Source organism: Ipomoea nil, unplaced genomic scaffold, assembly GCF_001879475.1.
Source record: "Ipomoea nil cultivar Tokyo-kokei standard unplaced genomic scaffold, Asagao_1.1 scaffold2783, whole genome shotgun sequence".
Classification (NCBI taxonomy): domain Eukaryota; kingdom Viridiplantae; phylum Streptophyta; class Magnoliopsida; order Solanales; family Convolvulaceae; genus Ipomoea; species Ipomoea nil.
The window spans coordinates 54,678-76,843 of record NW_017619211.1 but is presented as its reverse complement, the minus strand read 5'-3'; the positions used below and the strand labels follow the sequence as shown (position 1 = coordinate 76,843).

General features: G+C 43.3%; 1 protein-coding gene and 1 long non-coding RNA gene across 2 annotated transcripts; one reads left to right on the top strand and one right to left on the bottom strand.

Annotated features, from left to right (window-relative positions):
* Positions 1–300: 300 nt before the first annotated feature.
* On the bottom strand, positions 301–20,082 carry LOC109157526. The gene is made up of 3 exons (XR_002050238.1): positions 19,982–20,082; positions 4,532–4,539; positions 301–310 (listed from the first exon to the last, which is right to left on the bottom strand). It is a non-coding gene; the product is annotated as an uncharacterized LOC109157526 (long non-coding RNA).
* LOC109157525 (probable pectinesterase/pectinesterase inhibitor 51) lies at positions 12,848–15,417 on the top strand. The gene is made up of 2 exons (XM_019305382.1): positions 12,848–13,906; positions 14,584–15,417. Exons 1-2 carry the CDS (start codon positions 12,859–12,861, stop codon positions 15,261–15,263), a joined length of 1,728 nt encoding a protein of 575 aa, XP_019160927.1. The 5' UTR covers positions 12,848–12,858; the 3' UTR covers positions 15,264–15,417.
* Positions 20,083–22,166: the final 2,084 nt, after the last annotated feature.

Sequence of the window (22,166 nt, the reverse complement as noted above, 5' to 3'; positions counted from 1 at the left end):
TGGTGTTCGGCCGGCGGCGGCGGTCGATCGGCGGTGACGATGGGTGGTTGTTGGTTTCTTTGGGGTGGGGCGGTGAGGTGTGCGAGAAGGAGAAGGGGAAGAGTGGGGAAGAAGGAGGGGAGGAAGAAGAAGAAGGGTTTTTGATTTGGGGGTTTTGTGGGTTTTAGGGATTTGGAGGGGTTTAACAAGGGAGTATTCCCTTAAGGTTTTCAAAAAACACTCATGGCTTAGTGGTTAGGGGCTTGGACTTGTAAGTAGGAGGTCTAGAGTTCAATTCTCATTGGCAACACTAGGTTCTTTGATGATGGGGCTTTTGTCTTTTTCCTTATTCCGGTTTCTAGTGGTGAGGTTTGGCTAGTTTGCAAGTAGAGCCGAATTATGAGCTAATCTTTTATTTATAATACTTCCAAGTAATTAAGCTAAGTAAGTAACTCTACCACGAAGGTGATTACAAGAAATTGCCAACCTATCCTAGGCAGAATTCATTTTCTTGGCTTTCTCCCACGGGATTTGCGTGGTCCTCGTCTTCGGGGCCTTGGTTCCCTTCCTCGAGGTTGCCCTCGTTCCCGAGGTTGGCTTGAGTGCGGCTCATGACGAATATTTTTCCGGGAGTGCCGTAGTTTCCTTGATGGGTGGTGCCCCCATGTTGTCCCATGGTGGTAGTGCGCGGCCTTTGGGGTTGGGTGCAAAGGAAGGCCTTGTGTCATTCTTCTCCGCAGTTGAAGCATCGCAAGGGTTTGCCCATGCAATCCTTGCCTCTATGGCTCTTGTCGCATTTCGGGCAAGGGAAGCCCCTGGCGCTGGCGTCGTTGTTTTCCCGCGGTGGCCTTTGGTTGGTCGGGTTGCCGGGCCTCGTGTTGGTGTCGCTCCTTGTTCTTTTTACTGGTGGCGCCCCTCCTCCGGGGTTCCTCTTCCGTATTTGCTCCTGAACCCCGCGTTGGAGTAGTTGGATTCGGTAGAGATTGGCGGCACTGGAGTAAGCCTCGTTGAGAGTCCGGGGTCTGCTTACCACTAGTGCTTTTCGGGCTTCAAAGTTGAGGCCCGATACGAATCTCTCTATTTTGGTTACCTCGGTGGGGACGAGTTCGGGTGCGAAGCGTGCTAGCTCAAGGAATCGTTTGTGATATGCCATAACGGTTGCTGTCCCTTGTTTCAGATGGAGAAACTCCTCGTACATGGACGCTCTCACGTGTGTCGGGTAGAACCTCTCTCGTAGTCGTGTTTTGAGGTTCTCCCAATTAAACCCCGGTTCTTGTTGATAAGTGGGCCCCTCGTGGATCCACCAGAGATCGGCCTCGTGCCCGAAGTAGAACGAGGCTATCTCTACGCGGTGTTCTTCTGGGCATTCTACTACTCCAAAAATCTTATCAAGAGTCCGGATCCATTCTTCCAGGACCGCGGGATCCTCTTCTCCCGAAAACGTGGGTGATCGGTGATTTGAGACTTGTCGGGCGGCGTCCGAGTTCGTGTTTGACGGAGGTGGTGGGAGCCTGTTGTTGCGAAGGGCCGCGTCACTTAGTGCCTGTGCGACTTGGGTTAGTTGCTGTAGGGTCTGGGTCAAGGGGTTGTCTGTGGCGGGCTCTGGAGTTCTGGATTGCCTTCTGTTTGGTGCCATGTTGTCGTCTTTCTGGTCAGCGTTTATAAGAACGTTAAGTTAGAGTTCGACGCACTTCTTGTGAAGTGATAAGTGGGGGGGAAAGGGTTTTAGAATGGGGAAGGGTAAAGTGTAGGGAAGTTATGTGTAGGTTTCACAATCTCATCGCGCGTCCTAAGATTCCTGAGTCCTATGCTCCTAGGTACCTGGAGTTCGAGCCTAATGTCCTAAACTCCGGTTTTTAAGAGTCTTTTCCTAGGGTCAAACTTAGGCTCTGATACCAACTGTAACACCCCAGATTTTCAAGATATTTCAAACTTATAAAATAAAGGTGAAATCTCATTAAATCCCAAAACATAATACAAGAGTGCGGGGTGTTATGCCACACCTGAGCTAGAGAACTCAGGTGCACAGGCTAACTATCTAATATCCTTAGCAATGTAAATGCATAAACATGGCACGCAGGCCGGAAGGGAAACTATCTACTTCTACGCTCCAAGTTCTAGCGCGCTCCAGTGACTTATGCTTCTGTGCCTGAAAGCCAAATATATCTGTTCAGCGAGAGATGCTGGTAACCCACTCCAACGCGTTGAAATACAATACATATAGAGATATATATAGATATACGAAAACCATTTTGAAGCATGAAGATATATCCTACGAGACTCTAGCTTTTAAAACCGGGAATGACTCGACAGATAAGGCTAGACACAAGCAACAGTTATAATCAAGCGTATACAATCCACAACAGGCAAGACAGATAAAGCTGATCACGAATAATAATCATAACCCAACATACACAATCCCTAGCATAAATCCCATAGTCAAATCCCCCAATATACTCATAAACACAACTCATCCATATCTCATCAAGTAGCACACTTTGTTGGCGCCACAGGACCAATCGCATGCTCATACATGAGGGTCAGCGCATATAGCTCTGACACGGCCCCGCAGCACCCTGCCCCGTCTCACATTACGGAGGAGCCGATCGCAACCGGCTGATGGACCTTTGTCCTACATAATATTTATATACCTGACCGGTCTTTACCAGCCTGGTTAATAGTTGAGATGGTTCTCAGCCCATTCAACTGCCCGTATAGTGGACCTTTGTCCTATATAATATTTATATACCTGACCGGTCTCTACCAGCCTGGTTAACAGCCGGTATGGTTCTCAGCCCATCCGACTGCCCGTATAGTGGAACTTAGTCCTATATAATATTTATATACATGACCGGTCTCTACCAGCCTGGTTAACAGCCGGTATGGTTCTCAGCCCATCCGACTGCCCGTATAGCTCGATTGATCTCAACCAACTCAGGGTTACACACACACATAACATATAGCAAGTACATGCAACCCACATTAACATGTTGGGAAGGGAGAGAGAACGTATAACCAAACCTATGCGTGATCCCTCACATACTAAGAATAGTCCTAAGGGGTTCATGCTTCTTCCACCTAGGTCAACGGGATACCGATTCTACTAGCATGCAATATAATAGACCCATAACCTTCGAACGGTACCCGAAATATCAAACTAGACATAGGCACGATAAACGGAGTCCGTTGGGACACCACGGGGAACGGGGGAACATCAAACGGGGAAGCCGGGATCCCAAGGTGGGATAATTTCCAGCGAGTAGCCGGTGGGTGGGGGGCCACCCGCAGGACTTTACTGTTCCGGGCAGCGGGTCGCCGGCGGGCAGCTGCCCGCCCGCCGGCCACCCGCTGCCGGGCGGTAATTCACGGCCGTGGGTAGGTGGCGGGTCCCCTACCCCCCACCTACCCCCCACTGACTCTTTTCACACACTTTACGCCCCGGGAACCGTTGTGGAACACGAAACCATGCTTAGACACTTTACAATGCAATTAACGGCAACACGTAGACAATTAACGAATCAAATACAAGAAACGAACGGCACATAACCTATCATGCTTTTTCTAAATATAATCAACACCCAAACATGCGATTTCCCCACCCGATAAACCAAGAATAAGATCATACGATACAACCTAGGGTTCTAATCACTTTTATATCAACAAGAATACGGTTCGTCTTCTAATTACAAGATTCGGTACAAATAACACATAAGCATTAAGAATGCCATACAATAATCAAGAATGACATATAATCATCAAGAACTCCACATAATCATCAAGAACACCATAATTATCAAGAATCTCCCAATATCAAGATCACCCATGGAATTATCCCATCAATCATCAATAATAATATCACAAGTCACCAATACACAATAATACGGGGAAATCCTACGGGGGAAATCATAGCTATGAAAATAGGTTTTGTTGAGACATGGGTTACCTCTTAGCCTTAATTAATTCCTTGGCTATGAAGCGTCTTTCCTTAAGCTTTCATGCTTTCTTGATTTCTTCTAGGGGGATTCTTGGAGCTCTTCGGGGAGGTGGGGCGTTATTCTTGTGGGGGTTTCTAGGTGCCTCTTAAGTCCCCTATTTATATATTTAGGTGTCCTAGTTAGGAACTAATATTATGGGCTTGCTAATTCTATTTCTTTTGGGACTAAGGATTGGGTTTAGGGATAAGGGCCCGTGGACTATGGTGGGCCTTTCCTAATTAATTATTGCGATTTAATTCTTTCTTTTGGGTAATTGATCAACGATTTAATTGATCTTAGGGGTCGTAACACGGGGTGTTACAGTTACAGTGTTACACTCTCCCCCTCTTACAAGAGGCTTCGTCCCCGAAGCCGGTGTGTGGATCCATTCTTTCACCCCTGGGACGTCACGTGTTCTGGCCTCCTGGTTAGGAGATGTGGCTCCACGTGTCGTTTGTTGATGGGGTTGAGTGGAACTTTGGTGCGGTGGTGTTTGAAAGGGTTTTGGGTCTACCTTGGTTTCCTGCTCCTGAGCTAGATGCCCCATGCGTGCCTAACATGGCCTCGATTGTTGCTACCCTTTGATCTAGTGCACGCACTGCGCGGATTAGGGATGAGAACCCTTCGTCCATGATTTGGTTTTGCCGCGTGAGCTGCGCGAGGATGCGCTCGTTGATGGATTCTTGATCTTGGTTTCCCGGATTTTCTCTTTCTTGCGTGGGGGCTGGTGGGTTAGGCTCGCTTTCCTCTTCCTGTTCCTCCTGTTCTCCTTGCCCTTTACACTCTTGCATTGCTCTTCTTAGCTTCTTGTTGGAGATGTCTAGTTGATCCACCAATTCCCTACGTTCTTCCTCAGGTTTTAGACAAACCTCCTCGAGGGTGATGTATTGTCCCCCTTCGGTGTAGTAGATGTCGTTGCGGCGGAGGTTCTGGGCATTGGAAATCATCCCGCTTACGGGTTTGACCTCTGTGTGGCTTAAGTCCACCCCTTTTTTCTCCATGATCCAACTTAGGATCATCCCGTAGGGCAGGCTAAGCCGGTTGCTTGCCTTGCAAAACTCCATGTGTTTTAGCATAAGGGCCTGTAGGTTGAACTTGATCTTGTGCTTTAGAAAGTAGGAAAATGTGCATTCCAGGCTTCCCACATCCATACTCTTGTTGTTCGTAGGCAACAAGCTATCCGTTACAATCATGACTAGTATCTTTTGTTCAGCGGTTAGCCATTTCCTGTTTGGCCGAGGTGAAGCCTTCTTCCTTTCCGAGTAGGTACCCGAGGTAATCCTTATACCCTGTGTCTTGGGTACTGATCCACGCCTTCCGGTCGTAGTTTGACACACCCGTGGTAGTCAGTCTCAAGAGTTTGGCCAAGCGGCCTTCGGAGAGTATGATCTCCTTGCCTCGGACCTTAGCGGTGATTTCCAATTTATCACCCCGCTTGACGGCTACCAAATGGTGATAGAATTCTTTCACTATTTCGGGGTATGTATCCCCTTTGATGGTGAGATATGTATCCAAGAGTCCTTGAAACTTAAGCATATCGACGAACTTCGGGGAGAATTGGTCGGGTTCGAGGGATTTTCCTCCGATCACGGTGTAGTCGGCGTTGCTCCACTCCGGGGTTCGGATTCTGAGGGGCTTTTTCGGCATTGTTGGGATTCTTCGGGGGGTATTTTCCGATGGGTTTTCCAGCGGGTTTTCCGGCGGCAAGATTTTTCGGCGACTGGAGGGGCGGCGAGGTCTGTCGTCTCCGGTGTCGATGGCGTGGTGCGACGTCCTGGCGGAGTAGCTAACGGCGGGAGGAGACCGGGTGACGTACGGCAGTGGCGACGATGGAGGCTTCGTGACAACGGGGTGCAGCTGGGTGGGTTCCGGGTCCTCGACTGCGGGTCTCCGGCAGTGGGGTGGCCTGGGCGGCGGACGGCGGTTGCTGGCGGCGATTCATTTGGTGGGACGGTCGGTGGTGCCGTTTGGGTGGTGGGCGGCGGTATGGAGAGGAGGAGAGGGAGAGAGAGAGAGTTGTGTGTTTTGGAGGAAGAAGAAGGGTTTTTGATTTGGGGGTTTTGTGGGTTTTAGGGATTTGTAGGGGTTTAAGAAGGGAGTGTTCCCTTGAGGTTTCAAGAAAGACTCATATTATAGTGGTTTAGGACTTGGGTTTTCAAGTGGGAGGTTTAAAGTTCAATCTCCATTGGTGACATTAGTCTCCTTTGTTGTGCACTCCTTGGCTCTTTCTTTCTTTTATCTTCTAGTGGTAGAAGATTTGACCGGTCCTTATTGTTGTTGATGCGGGTTTTCGGGGTAGTCTAGTCCTTTTTCTTTATGCTAAATTATTTTGCTTTTGCTTCTTTATTTATAATAATTCCGAAGTAGCTAATCTAAACAAGTAACTTTACTACGAGGGTGGTTACAGGGGTTTCACTAGTTATCCTAAACAGAACTCGTCTCCTTGGTTTTCTTCTGGTTGGTTTGTGGGATCTTCGTCTCCTGGGGCCATGTTTTCTTCGTCGAGGTTGCCCTCGTTCTCGAGTTCGGCCTGGGTGCGGCTCATGACGAACACCTTTTCGGAAGCACCGTAATTCCCTTGATTGTTTGTGCCTCCGCGTTGGCCCATGATTGTAGGGCGCGAATTCGAGGGTTGAGTGCACTAAAAGGACTTGTGTCCTTCTCCTCCGCAGTTGAAGCATCGCCAGGGGTTTCCCATGCAGTCTTTGCCTCTATGGTCTTTGTTGCATCTTTGGCAAGGGAAGCTCTTTGTATTAGCTTCGTTGTTTCCCAGGGGTGGCTTTTGGCCAGCTGGATTGCTTGGCCTAGTGTTAGCGTTGTTTCTCGTTCTTTTCATAGGTGGTGTCTCACCTCCTGTGTTCCTTTTTCGAATCTGTTGCTGAACCCCACGTTGTAGTAGTTGGATTCGATAGAGATTGGCAGCACTGGAGTAAGCCTTGTTTAGGGTCCGGGGTCCGCTTACTACTAGTGCCTTCCGGGCTTCGAAGTTGTGGCCTGATATAAACCTTTCTATTTTGGTAGCCTCTGTGGGGACCAATTCTGGTGCGAAGCGTGCCAGTTCGATGAACCGTTTATGGTATTCCACGACGTGGATCCACCAAAGGTCTGGTACGTGTGCTGGGTAGAATCGTTCTCGTAGTCGTGTTTTTAGGTTTTCCCAATTGAACCCTGGTTCTTGTCTGTAAGTGGGCCCTTCGTGGATCCACCAAAGGTCTGCCTCGTGTCCGAAGTAGAATGAGGCTATCTCTACACGATGTTCTTTTGGGCATTCTACCAATCCCAGAATCTTGTCGAAGGTCCGAATCCATTCCTCGAGGATTGCGGGACCTTCTTCTCTCGAGAAAGTGGGTGGTCGATGATTTGAAACTTGTCGAGCGATTTCTGAGTTGGCGTTTGGTGGAGGCAGTGGTGGTCTGTTGTGGTGGAGAGCTATGTCGCTTAGTGTCTGGGCGACTTGTGTTAGTTGTTGTAAAGTTTGAGCCAGGGGATCGTGTGCGGTGGGTTCTGGAGTTCTTGACTGTCTCCTGTTTGGTTCCATGCTGCTGATCTACTGAGCCAATGTTTATAGTAATGTCGAGTTAGAGTGTTGCACCCTTACCTTGATGCGATAAGCGAAGGGGGGAGTTCTTTAATTTAAACGAAGGGTAGAGTGAGGGAGGGTTACGTGATGACGGCTATACTCACAATCTCACCGCGCGTCCTAAGATTTCTGAGTCCTATGTTCCTAAATACTTAGAGTTTAAGCCTAATGTTCTAAAGTCTGGTCTTAAGAGTCTTGTCCTAGGGTCAAACTTAGGCTCTGATACCATCTGTAACACCCCAAAATTTTAAAACTTTTTGATCTTATAATACGAAAGCAATTCTATTAAATAGATATCAAATGAAGCATTCTAAACATAGAGTCGGGGGTGTTATGCCACATCTGAGCTGGAGAGCTCAGATGCACAGGCTATTCTAACTAACTATCCTCAAATATTGTCATTACATTATCAAGGCACGTAGGCCGAAAGGAAAGACTAACTATCTAATCCGAGTTCTTCTAGCGCTCTCCAGAAGCTAATCATCTGTGCCTGAAAGCCAAATATATTTGTTCAGCGAATGATGCCGGTAACCCACTCTAATGCGTTAAAATATAATATAGGTAAATATATATACATGATATAGTAAAACCATTTTGAAGCAGGAAGTTATATACTTAGGAGACTCTAGATTTAAAATCAGGATTAGACTCGACAGATAGGGATAAACACATTCAACATCGATAATCAATTATATAGAGGCAACATCATAAATACACATATCTAAGGTCACAGTTCACTTTCATATCATTCACATCATCATTCAATCTACATCTTTGTCACACAAGCATACTTTGGTGGCGCCACGGGACTAATCGCATGCCCCAAACATGAGGGTTAGCGCATATAGTGCTAACACGGCCCCACGCACCCTACCTCATACCACCGCCTGACGGAATTGACCGCAGCCAATTGTATAGACCGTCGATAGTTTCAACGGCGGATCACAGCCCTACACACCGCTAACGCATTCAGTCGGTGGACTGTGATCCTATTTTGGGGACTGCGACCCTACACACCGCTTGACGAGCTCAGTCGGTGGGTCGTAGCTGATCATAGCCCTACACACCGCCCGATGGATTCATTCGGTGGACCATGATCTTTGGGGACTACGACCCTACACACCGCTGGCACATACACTCGGTGGATCGCAGCCGACCATAGCCCTACACACCGCCTGACGAACTCATTCGGTGGACTATGGCCTTCCTCGTGGCTTGTAGCCCTACACACCGCCTGACGCGTCCAGTCGGTGGACCACAGCACACGAGGCCCAGGAGGTAGACCGCAGCCCTAGAAGTGAGTCACTAACCGCAGCCAGGATAATGAACCGTAGGTCATGAGTAACCAATTTGACCGCATCCAAGAATCATGCACAAATATCACGTAGCAAGCACATGCAACCCACATTAACACATCAGGACGGGGAAAATGTATAAATAAAACTTATGTGTAGTCATCTACATACTAAGAATAGTCCTAAGGGGTTCATACATCTTCCTCCTAGGCCAACGGGTTACCGATTCAACTAGCATGCAATACACAAGCCTCTTTCATCCTACAAACGGTACCCAAAACATCAAACTAGACTCAGGCACGACAAACGGAGTCCGTTGGGACACCACGTGGGTTGGGGAACATCAAACGGGGAAGCCAAAGTCCCAAAGTGGGAAAAATCCAGCGGGTGGTCGGCAGGTGGAGGGCCACCCGCCGACAATGAACCTCCGGGCAGCGGGTGTCCGGCGGGCAGTCGTCTGCCCGCCGGTTGCCCGCTGCCTGCGGCGTAACTTCGGGCAGCGGGTAGGTGGCGGGTCCCCCTACCCCCACCTACCCCCCACTGACTCCTTTTCAAAATATAAGTCCCGGGATCCTCCGTGGAACCCGAAACCATGCTTAGACACGAACGACGACACCACGTAGACAATTAACGGATCAAAAGCAAGAATCACATAGAACACATCCTATCATGACTTTTAAACATAATCAACACCCGAACATGTGAATTCCCACCGAAATATACCAAGAATATCCCAATACAAAATTCACGATTCAACCTAGGGCTCTAATCATATTTAAATCACAAATTTAGGCCTTATCTTTAAAATCAAGAACATCAAGATTTATCAAGAATATCACATAATTATCAAGATTCACCCTTAATCATCAAGATTATCAATATCACACATAAAATCATCTCATCAACCATCAAGATCATATCATCAACATCATAAATGATTTATCAAGACACAAGCATAGAGAAGAAGCCAAAGAAGGAGATTATAGCAAAGAAGATAGGTTTTGTTGAGACATGGGTTACCTCTTAGCCTTAATTAAATTCCTTGGCTATGAAGGGTCTTTCTTTAAGATCTCTTCTTTCTTGTTTTCTCCTACGGGAATTCTTGGAAATTCTTGTGTGGTGAAAGTTATTGTGGTGTGGATTCTAGGTGCCTCCTATGCCCCTTATTTATATATCTAAGAGCCCCAATTGGGGTCTAAATGGTATGAGTTTGCTAATTCTATTCCTTATAGGACTAAGGGGTTAGTTTTAGGGATAAGGGTCCATGGACTATGGTGGACCCTTCTTAGTTAATTAATGAATTTTAATTCTCTTTTTAGGGTAAGTAATTAAATAATTAGTTTGGGTTAGAGGTCGTAACACGGGGTGTTACATAGAGACTCCCGGAAGTACGTCCTTTAAACAGAACTGCCTTTGTTGTAGGATTCTTCACAAAGAAAACATCAGGATGAAACTCAAAAAAGACGTTGTTGTCAGCAGCAAATTTACGAACAGACAATAACGACGTAGAAAGATTAGACACATGCAAAGCTGACAACGCACACCAAAATAACGAACGCCACCACGGCCTGAACCACAGCCACACCCGCGACTACCGACACAGCCATTTCGTCCACCAGACCGACCGCCACGCTGCACGGCCAATGCCGCCGGCCCAGGTGCTACATCATCGTCGGCAATAAAATCGTGCGCCACCAGGTAATCCACGAGCTCAGAAAGAGAGATGGGTTCTCCCGTCGTCAAGGTCACTGCAAGAGGCCGATATTCCGGACGCAAGCCACGGAACACATATATGTTCTGGCCATCCAACGTGACCTCACGTCTAGCCAAAGCTAAATCCTCAACAATAACCTGGGCACGACCAAGATAGTCAGCCAAAGACTCGGTCCCCTGACGAAGATTCTGGAGCTGGCCGAGAAGACGAAGAGTGCGGGCACGAGTATTTGAGCCAAGGGTGCGCTTGATCGATAGCAGAACCTGCCGAGAAGTGGGCCGACCAACCGCAAGATGCATGACCTCCTCGGATAGAGAAGAGATACACATGGAAAGAATCGCCTGATCTTGCTGAATCCAGGCCGCGCGGGAAAGAGACTGACCGATGACAATAGAACCAGCCGCGGCAGCACTAGGCCCAAGTACGACGACAGGAGGGCAAGGATACGTTCCATCTACAAAACCAAGCAAGCCTTGACCATTGAGGAAGGGAACCAACTGAGTTCACCAGAACAAGTAATTGTGTGTCGTGAGCTTGATCGACACAGAGTGATGCGCGACGGATAGGCTAAGGTTAGCCGTCGACGCCGGAGGGCCTTGAGCGGAAACTGTACGCTCGGACGACGCATCCGCGTTGCTAGCTTACTGTTCCATCGGGAAGAAAAGAAGAAAACCCGGGACTTCTGATACCAGATGAATGTAGTTTTATTGTATTGATCAACCCTCAAGGAGATAACACAGAAAATATATACAACAGTTAGAGCTAGAGTCGTAGACTATAATGTGTAAAGACAAAGTCCTAGTCTACCGTAAATAAAAGTCCTAACACATATCACATGCTATTAAAAAGAGAAAAAAAAGTTGTTGTTGCCTTGCCTCACATGCAAATGCAAGGAGGAGAATTTGTTTAACGCAGAACCAAACATAAAGCCTACCCATTTATTATTCATAAAAATCTGACTTTCATTGTTCAAATTAAGTTACTAAGCTTTCTATGCATAGAAAATGCATTTTCTTTCTTTTACTTTCGCATTTTGATTGGTTTATTATTTATAGTCCAGCAAATTTTTTTTTAAAAAAATCTTGTTTTAAAAATAAAAATAAAAAGAGAAAAATGTGAAGACATATACATAAGGCAAATTATAGTATGGACTAGGGTCTATCTTGTATTGTGGACGTTAATTTAAAAATTAATTTGAGATTTTGTACCTGTAGTTGACATATTCTATACATGCAATTAATCGTTTATGTACATGTAAATAAATTGAAATCACACCACATAGTAATAACATGTTAACCAACATTTTATGTGTCTGCAGTTAACCATTTATGTATCTACAATTATCATGTTATATGTCTGTAATTATTGTTTTATGTGCCTTAAATTTGTTTATAGGTACGGAAATTATTAAATGCAAGAACATAATGTGTTAACTATAAACACATAATTTTTGAACTAGAATTTACAATGCAATATAGCAATTATACTGTGGACCGCGGTCCAAAAACGGCGTCGTTTCTTTAAGTAAAGAAACGGCGCGCCGTTATAGTTAATAAAGCGCGCATGTTTGGTGTATTAATTACCAACTAAAACTACAGTGTATCTAAACTGACATTACAGTGTATCTATAGTGACACTGTCTCACGTATTATTTTTATATTATCAAATGAAACTGCAATTGAATTGAAATGAAACTGTAGTTGTGTTGAAATGAAACCGCAGTGTATATATAAAATGAAACTGAATAACATTTCACATATTTGAGTGTATATTATGCAATGAAACTGTAGTTATATCGAAATGATAATGTAGTTGTGTTTTAATGAAACTATAGTGTATATATAATAAAATTAAAATAACATTTTCACATATTTGAGTGTATAAATATCGAATGAAACTGTAATTATATCGAAATGAAACTGTAGTTGTGTTGAAATGAAATTGCAGTGTATACAAAATAAAATTGAATTATGTTGTACAACCGTGTGCACCATGTATGGTGCACACGGTTGCAAAAACGACGTCGTTTTGACTAAAAACGCGCGTCCCACTTAAAAAAAAAAAATTAGGTTCAATTCCCGACAATAGCATTTTTGTGTGCATAATTTGAATTATATATCCACAAATTTATAACTATATATCAACAAATTCATAACTATATATCCACAGTGAAATGAATAACACAAAATTTAAAATGAATAAACTAAATATCAACAATGAATGAACTAAATATCCACGTGTTTTTAGTCGTTTGCAACCTGTGTGCATCATATAATTAATTCCATCCCACTTATATCCGCTCTCTTACGAGTCACGATGCCACCCAGAAAGTCTATAAAACGGCTTCCTTTATGGGCCAGAAACTCTGCCAAACCCTTCTATCGATCAAAGCTCTGCTACATTTCCATGGCTTCAGCTTTTTCTCTCGCTCTCATCCTCTCCCTCGTCCTATTCTTCACCCTCTCCTCTGCTTCCCGTCAACGCAGCACCCACTCCCCTTCGGTTTCTACCTCCCATGCCGTGGGTTTACCGGCCGCCGCTCGCGATGCCTGCAAGGTCTCGGTCAACCCACCGGCTTGCGAGGCCGCACTGGCTGCCACGGGTCGCGTGCCCACCAACCCGACGGCGGTCCAGATCATCCAGTCAGCCATGCGGGTCTCTTCTGAGAACCTGAAGCAGGCGGAGTCCATGGTGAAGAGCATCCTGGCCGAGTCCTCCGGCAACAAGAACCGATCCGACGCAGCGAAGAGGTGTCTTGAGCTCTACGGGTACGTGGAGCGTCGTATGGAATCTGTGGGCGGTGCCCTGACGAGCGGAAAGATCAAAGACGCCCGGGCGTGGATGAGCGCCGTCCTCGTGTACCACTACGACTGCTGGTCGGCGCTCAAGTACGTCAACAACACCGCACGGGTGAACAGCACGATGGCGTTCACAAACTCGCTCATCGGACTTACCAGCAACGCGCTGGCAATGCTGGTGAACTACGACCGCAACGGGAAACAAACCGGGTCATGGGGCCCGGTCAAAACGGAGCGTAACGGCTTCTGGGAGGGGACTGGCAGTTCCGGGTCGGGTATCAACGGCGGAGTTCCCGCCGGATTGAAGCCGGACGTGACGGTTTGCCCCGACGGAAAAAGCTGCAAGTACAAGAAAATCCAAGATGCGGTTAATGCCGCCCCCAATTTCAGTCGGAACCGGAAGTTTGTTATACTCATAAAGGCCGGCGTTTACGTGGAGATAGTTCGGGTCCCTTTCGAGAAAACGAATGTTGTGTTTCTAGGGGAAGGCATGGGCAAAACTGTCATTACGGGATCATTGAACGCGGGCATGCTTGGAGTTAGCACCTATAATTCTGCCACAGTCGGTGAGTAAATCCGCAGTTTCAGTTTGTATTACACTAATAATAATACTTTACCCCCGCAGAAAATTACATATTTCATGTGGAATGAGGAAAACACCCTTAGAATTCTTATAAATACTGATTATGCAATTACTTAATAATTATTCAAGATGGATAATATATAATACTAATACTAATCAGTGTGTTATATTTTTTTTTTAATGTTTTTTTTTTTTAAAGTATTACCCTTTTGCTTATAAAGAACAATACTTTCATTATTTCTAATTACTAATTACATATATATTTTGACACAACTCATTTCCCTAATAAGTAGGCCTGTCTAATTGTTCCTGGTAAATTATTGTGTGGACTAATTTTTTTTTTTTTTTGGTGAGAATTATTCTGTGGACTATGATTTACCAATGTGGACTATAACAAAAAATACATTTTTAATATATTAAATGTACATTATTTTTATACTGAATGTATATTATACAATATAATGTACATTCTCTGCATACAAATAGTGTACATCTCCTGAATACAATGTACATTATTTTTGTACTGAATGTACATTATTTTGTATTGAATGTGTATACAAAATATGGTCCACACAAGAATGATTGATTATTCCTTGTGTTTGTAATTTATAAAAAGTATTAAAAAAAAATTTGATTGATGTTGTGAGTGTTGTCTGTCAGGTGTTGTTGGGGATGGATTCATGGCGAGTGGTGTGACGTTCAAGAACACGGCAGGGGCTCACCAAGCAGTGGCCTTCCGATCAGACAGCGATCTTTCCATTGTAGAAAACTGTGAATTCCTTGGCGATCAAGATACTCTCTACGCCCATTCCCTGCGCCAATACTACAAGTCTTGCCGTATCCAAGGCAACGTGGATTTCATTTTTGGCAACTCTGCCTCTTTCTTCCAAGGCTGCACCATCCTCGTCGCCCCCAGGCAAGTCAATCCTGAGAAGGGCGAAAACAATGCCGTCACAGCTCACGGCAGGATTGACCCAGGCCAATCCACGGGCTTTGTCTTCCAGAACTGCGTCATTAATGGCACTGCAGGGTACATGAGGTTGTATTTCAGCAAGCCTAAGGTGCACAAGAATTACTTAGGGAGGCCGTGGAAGGAGTACTCCAGGACGGTTTTTATAAAATGTACGTTGGAAGCTCTGATTTCACCAAATGGATGGATGCCGTGGACTGGTGATTTCGCATTGAAGACGCTGTATTATGGGGAGTTCCAGAACATCGGGGCAGGAGCTACGACGTCTGGACGTGTGAATTGGAGCAGCCAGATTCCGGCGAAACATGTATCATCCTACTCTATAGACAACTTCATTCAAGGTGGTCAATGGATCCCTACATCTTCCTAATTACTCTTATTGTGTTGAATGATTGTTATATAAGTAGGTATGTGGCTGTAGTATTGCAGGCATACATGTAACATGATGAGGAGGAAACTTTATATGCCATTTCCAGCCCCCACCAGAACCTACCTAGCTATATATATAATTAAACTTTAGTTTACTCTTGTCAAATTAGTACTGATGGATGTAGGGGTGACCACGGTTCGGTTCGAATCGGACGGTTCAAACCGAACCGTGCACTGTTGAACCGGAATCGGAATCAAACCGTTTGTACGGTTTTGGTTTCGGTTCCTAACCGGAACCAATATGGTATTGGTTCCGGTTAAGGTTCGAGATGAAATGGAACCGGAATCGAACTGTGCACTGTTATACCTTTAACCGAACTTCAAAAGCCAAACACTTGATCTTGAGCTCATTCCCGAGCTAGCCACTTCAACGGGAAAACCGTAAGTCAACCGAATTGTCAACCGAATCCTCTTTTGTTACTCCTACAATTATTATCAACATAATAGTATTAAACTATATCCCGTCCTCACTTTTCTTAATCCATTTCCATAATCATTATTCACTAATTATCCATACTCATACTTATTTCATTTAATGACTCGTATTAGGACTTATAATCATTATTTAGTCATTGTCCATTCAAAAAGGCATTTCCATAATCATTATTCACTAATTATCCATACTCATACTTATTTCATTTAATGACTCTTATTATGACTTATAATCATTTTTTAGTCATTGTCCATCCAAAATGGTATAACACAGTGAGATCTAAAATAATGCTAATAGCTAGATTCAAACCTAGGTCCTCTTTATAACCAACCAACACCTTCACCATCCCACCACACTAGCCATTAATAACTAACTTGGTAACTAATCTTTATTAATATTACTAATCATCATCATCATCATCCATTAAATCACTAACAAAGGTGAGTCACCTCACCTTATATTGTCCAAGCCGTGCCATTGCTTCTGCCGGAAGCTCTCATCGGAGTAGAAACCAAGGCTGTCATCGGTTCACTTCACTACCAGAGAAGGGGACCAAGTTTGCTGCCGCCATTGTTCTTGCACACCGGAAAACAGGGGAAGGAGTCGCGTCCTTCTGCTCACCGTCGAGGGAGCTACTGCTGGTTCACCAGACATCACCTGAGGCCGCCGGATCTGCATCGTTGTTGTTGATGTTTGCTAACGAACAAAAAGAGAGAGAGAGAGACGAGAGAGATGGGAGAGGTCGGCGGGGCTGCTGGTCTCCTGTTGCTATCGCCGATCTGCTACACCAGGGTTGTCGGCGAGAGACGAGAGGCAGAGGGTAGTGTAGCTGAGCTGCTACTTCATTCTTCGCTTCGTGAGAGAGAGAGAGAGAGAGAGATAAACGAAGAGGGAGAGACTATGCAGAGGGGTTGTTTGGTTTCTGGAATCTGATGGAGGAAGAATTACAAACAACATATGTAGGGCTGTGTAAAAACCGACCCACTCGAAAAACCCGACCGACCCGAACCCGATTATACGCACTTGGGGGGGAATCCGAGCCCGAACTAGCATACCCGAACCGGTTCACACGCCACCTAGCCGGTTAGAACGAGGCGGGTTGGGGGTTATAAAATCCCCCCGAACCCGTCCGACAACCCGAATTAGGGTAAGACTGCGTATACCCTAAGGTATACGACGTCGTGTAAGCGGTGTATATATGTTGCCTTAGAAGGAAACCCTACTCATTTGCGCAGCTTCCTCGTCTTTCTTCTGACTTCTGAGAACTCTCTAGACTCGTTCTCTTGTGAGTCTCGTCTTTCTTCTCTGAAATCTGAAACCCTAGTTAGTTCTTACTTCTTTCTTCTCCAGATCTCTGACTCTGTGAGACTCTGAGTCTATGAGTTCTCTCGTTCTCTCTGAGTTTCTTCTAGAGTTGTAGACTTGCTCAGTTAGAGACTGAGAGTGTGAGTCTCTGGTGGAAGCTAGCTAATATTGTTCGGTGGAAGCCCTATTCTGGACGATTGGTGACCGGTGCGGTGGATTGTAGATTGCTGTCACGGTCTCACGGATTTGAAGCCCTTTGTTCTCGGGGGTTTGATTTGGAGAAATGAAGTAATCTCTAAACCCTAATCTTAGACATACTTAGATTATACTCTTATATATTGTGATACGTGGTTGTTAGTTGTGATTCTATGATTCTGATGACTGTGATAATGTGAATCTGTTGAGAAGTTCCGGATTGCATGTCACTTATCCCTTATTTCTGAATTTTTTATCCTTTGATTAGGGTTTCTATGATTATGTGGACTGTGACAATGTCAATCTGTTGAGAAGTTCCAGGTTGCATGTCACTTGTCCCTTATTTGTGAATTTTTGATACTTTGATTAGGGTTTCTATGATTATATGGACTGTGACATTTTAGAATCACTTAGTTGTGATTGTTTGTGGAAACCCCTAAGTCCCTAACACCTGTTGATTATACTTTGTCAGTATTGTTTGTGGAAGCCCCTAAGTCCCTAACCCCTGTTGGCTGTTGGATGTTGCCTGTGTTGGTGAAAATTGGTGGAAGCCCCAATTGTAACTACGAACTGTGAAATCCAGTAAAATGATGAATGTACACTTCAGGCTTTCACCATCCTGATTTCTGGATTTCTTTGTCACTTTGTGTGATTAATGTGATACTGTGATTGTATCCATGTATGCCTGTATGTTACTATGTTTATAACTTATAAGTTATAAGTTTATGGATGTATGACCCTTAATAGTTATTAATTCCTTAAAGTCCCAATTATGAAATTTAGAAAAATGATGAAGTTAGGAAGTGGCTGTCTTCTGATTCTGGATTTCTCTAATTCTGACATTCTTTGAAATGGTTCCCAGTGTACTGATAGTATTCCATTTCTTTAGATGGAAAATATCATAGAGTCTGGTAGTCAACCTTCCAACTCTTCACTTCATGGATCTACAGTGGTGGAAGCTCAGACTGTTGAGAAAAATAATGATCAACAGAATGTGCAACCTACTGCTGCGGTTCTTCCGAAGAAAAGGAAGGTAGTTGAATCCAGATCTCCTGTGTGGGATCCTTTTGAAAAGATTGTTGATGAGAATGATGTTACTGTTGAGGGCAAGTGTATATATTGTGCCAAAATATATAAATGTGAGACCAAAAAACATGGTACTTCATCATTGAGAACCCACATGTTTAACTGTCTTAAAAACCCTCACTCTAAGGACACTAGGCAATCACTTCTGACCTTTCAAGCTGTTACCAATTCTGATGCATCTCCTGCTACTGTTGGTGAGTTAGGAACTTGGGTCTTTAATCAAGATGCTATTAGGAAGGCCTTAGTTGAAATGATTATAATAGATGAACTCCCTTTTAGATTTGTTGAAGGTCCTGGATTTAGGAAGTTCATTCTGGTATGTTGTCCTAGGTTTAAGATTCCCTCAAGATGGACAATTAGTAGGGACATCAATTTGATTTATGAAGAGGAAAGGCTCAAGTTGAAATGCATGTTTAGGGGAAACACTCAAAGAGTCAGTATTACTACTGACACTTGGACTTCTATTTAGAGAATTAACTACATGGTAGTTACTGCTCACTTTATAGATGAAGAGTGGAGGCTGAATAAAAAAATTATTTCATTTGTCCCTGTCACATCACACAAAGGTGAGTCTGTTGCAAAATCCCTTGAAAACTGTTTGCTGGATTGGGGTATTAGAAATGTCTACACTATTACAGTGGACAATGCATCCTCAAATGACACTGCCCTAGGTTTTTTAAAAAAGAAATTGATGTCTTGGGGAACATCTACTGTGAAGGGCAAGTACATTCACATGAGATGCATTGCCCATATTTTGAATTTAGTTGTGCAAGATGGGCTAAAACATTGTGATGATTCTGTGAAGAAGGTTAGGGATGCTGTAAGGTATGTGAGAAGTTCACCTGCTAGACTTAAGAAAAAGACTTGTTTGAATGGCTTGGGGTTGAAAAGAAATCTTCTCTGTGTCTAGATGTTCCAACCAGATGGAACTCTACATATCTTATGTTACAATTTGCAGTTTTTTATGAGAAAGTGTTTTATTCACTTGAAGAAAGTGATTTTTCCTTCAAATCAGATTTGAGTGATTCTATTCCTAACTTTCTTGATTGGGAGTCTGTGAAGAGTTTGGTGAATCTGTTGAAGTGTTTTTATGATATGACAATAAGAATTTCAGGTTCTTTATATGTCACATCTAACACTTTTTTTTCTGAAATTTCTGATTTATATTGCCTATTGAATGGAATGGTGGAAGCTGGTGGTTCTGTGAAATTGATGGGGGAAACTATGAAGGTTAAATTTGAAAAGTATTGGGGGGATATAGATAAGATGAACTTGATGATATTCTTTGCAAACATTCTTGACCCAGGGACAAATTAGAGTACATGCTAGCACAGATCTTACACATGTATGGTGAATTAAAAGGTAAAACCTACTATGAGAAAGTGGTTGCAGCTTTTACAGAGTTGTTTGATTATTATGCTGCCTCTGTTGTCCCTATTGCTCTTGTGATTCCTTCTACTGTTGTCCCTACTGTTTCTGTCATCTCTTCTACTGATTCTTCACAGTCTAAAGTTGGGAAGCCCCAGGGTTTATTAAAATCCTAGATTAAGAAACAAAGAATGGAGAGTGGGGGAAAGAAAAAAACTGAGTTGGAAATTTACCTTGCTGAGGCATTAGTTGAAGAAGAATCTTCTTTTGACATACTTAGATGGTGGAAGCTGAATGCTGAAAGATTTCCTATCCTTTCAAAAGTAGCTAGGGATGTCTTAGCTATACCAATATCCACTGTTGCCTCAGAATCTACCTTCAGTACATCAGGGAGGGTTTTAGATCCTTTTAGGAGTTCTTTAACTCCTAAAATTGTGGAAGCTCTGGTTTGTACTCAGGATTGGCTTAGACCGCCTAATACCCCCATATCAATTGAGGAAAATCTGGAGGAATTGGAGAGATTTGAACAAGGTAACATACTAACACTTAACTTTACTGCATTTTCTATTTACTATTATTTTAAACTTGTCCTTGTATTTGCAAAATTGGGAGCTGATGGTGGGAGTGGAGCTGGGAGGATTGGTGGTTCTACACTTCCTACGATTCCTGTAATGTTATGCTTTATACTTTATACTAATTTATATTCTTGCATTAATGTAATCTGTGTACTATATTACTCGTGACTCATGAGGCTTGGTAACTAATTAGTAATTAGTTGCTGCCTAGTTGTCCAGTTGTCCTAATGAGGCTTGGTAACTTACTAACTTGTTGGTTGCTGCCCTTGGACCTTGGTGCACTGGACAGTGCCACAGTGGTATAACTGTTAGTTGGTAAGTTTGTTGTTGGACTCAAGGGTGCTGTACTGCTGGTAATGTATCATTGTACTATTTATTTAAGACTTTAAATAATTTAACTATTTGTTATGGCGATGATGAAAGCTTCCACCAATGATCTGAAATAAGGGATTAAGCTGGTATGTTGCTCTATCCTCATGGGGATGTTGTAGCAATTTGCCTTTAATCCTAACTTTGATATGGACAAAAAGCTTATTGAGCCAATGTTTAATATCTTATTTTCTACCTTTTATAGTTTTATATCTTATTTTGTTTTTGCTAATTCATCTTAAGTTTTGAGTATTGACAGGAATAAGAAGAACAACAGGCTAGAGCTAAAGTAGGCACTACTGAGCTAGGAACTAGGAGTCTAGGACTCTAGGATGATGGATTGATGGATCAGTTGTGGCATGTTGGATATTTTTTGTATTACTGTAATTTTGGTGATTTGATGCAATGGTGCTTGCTGCAGTGTTTTTTAGAAATTGGCTACTTTTACAGTTTTACATTTTGTATAAGCTAATTCATAATTGCCCTTGCCCATTTGACTTTTTGAAGTCTAAGTACTAGTTGTCTAGTTTAGTAGTTTTACACTTATACAGTTATAAAGTTTACATGTAGTTTGTGCACAGTGCACTACATGTTTTTGTAAATTTTTTCAGTTTTACTTAATTTTTACGCGTTTTAGTCAATTATTTAATTTTGTTTTTATATTTTAAATATCTGAGATGCATTCGGATATCCGACCGACCCGTCCTCAACCGAAATCCTATAAAACCGAAAAGATATTACAAATTGATACAATGAGATTGGGTTTAAAAATAATAATCCGAAATCAGTGCGGTTTGGCCCTCCGAGTATCCGAACTGAACCGTCCGACGCACAGGCCTAAACATATGTATATAATATACTTAATTGATAAAATAAATTAGTAGGGCAAAATACTACTTTGCGCTAGACTAGAATATTGAATTTGGACTCAACACTTGGGTTTGGGCAAAATGATTGAGCTAAACAATTAAGACTAAATGAGTTAGAAGTTTGGGCTAGAAATACATTTGGACTATAATAAATACATTTGGGCTCAAGAATTAAATCATTTATGCTAGGAAACTGATATGAATAAATACGGTTTCGTCTCAAATAAACTTTTGGTTCAAAGTTTTAGGAAATAAATAATCGTAGAAATAAAAAAAAAATTATTTCGAAACTTTATAAAATAGAAATTTGGGATTAATATTTTGGGTTGTCACATTCTACCCACCTTAAAACAAGTTTCGTCCCCGAAGCTTAGACCGGAAAGATTTGAAGTGATTGGATATAGTTTTCTTTGAAAACACAACTTGAGGCATGTATTAAAAGGCTTTAGGGCCAAAGAATATGATAAGAACTGCAAGATTTCTCTTAGGGATGTTATTGATTAACAACAGGATCAAGATTCTCAAGATTACAACTTAGGAGATAATGTTGCCACCTTGTACTGATTCAATTCAAAGGAAAATAAGAACGATGTCTGAAAAGATAAAAGTGACTTCTCAACAAAAGAGGTACCCGATTCTATAAG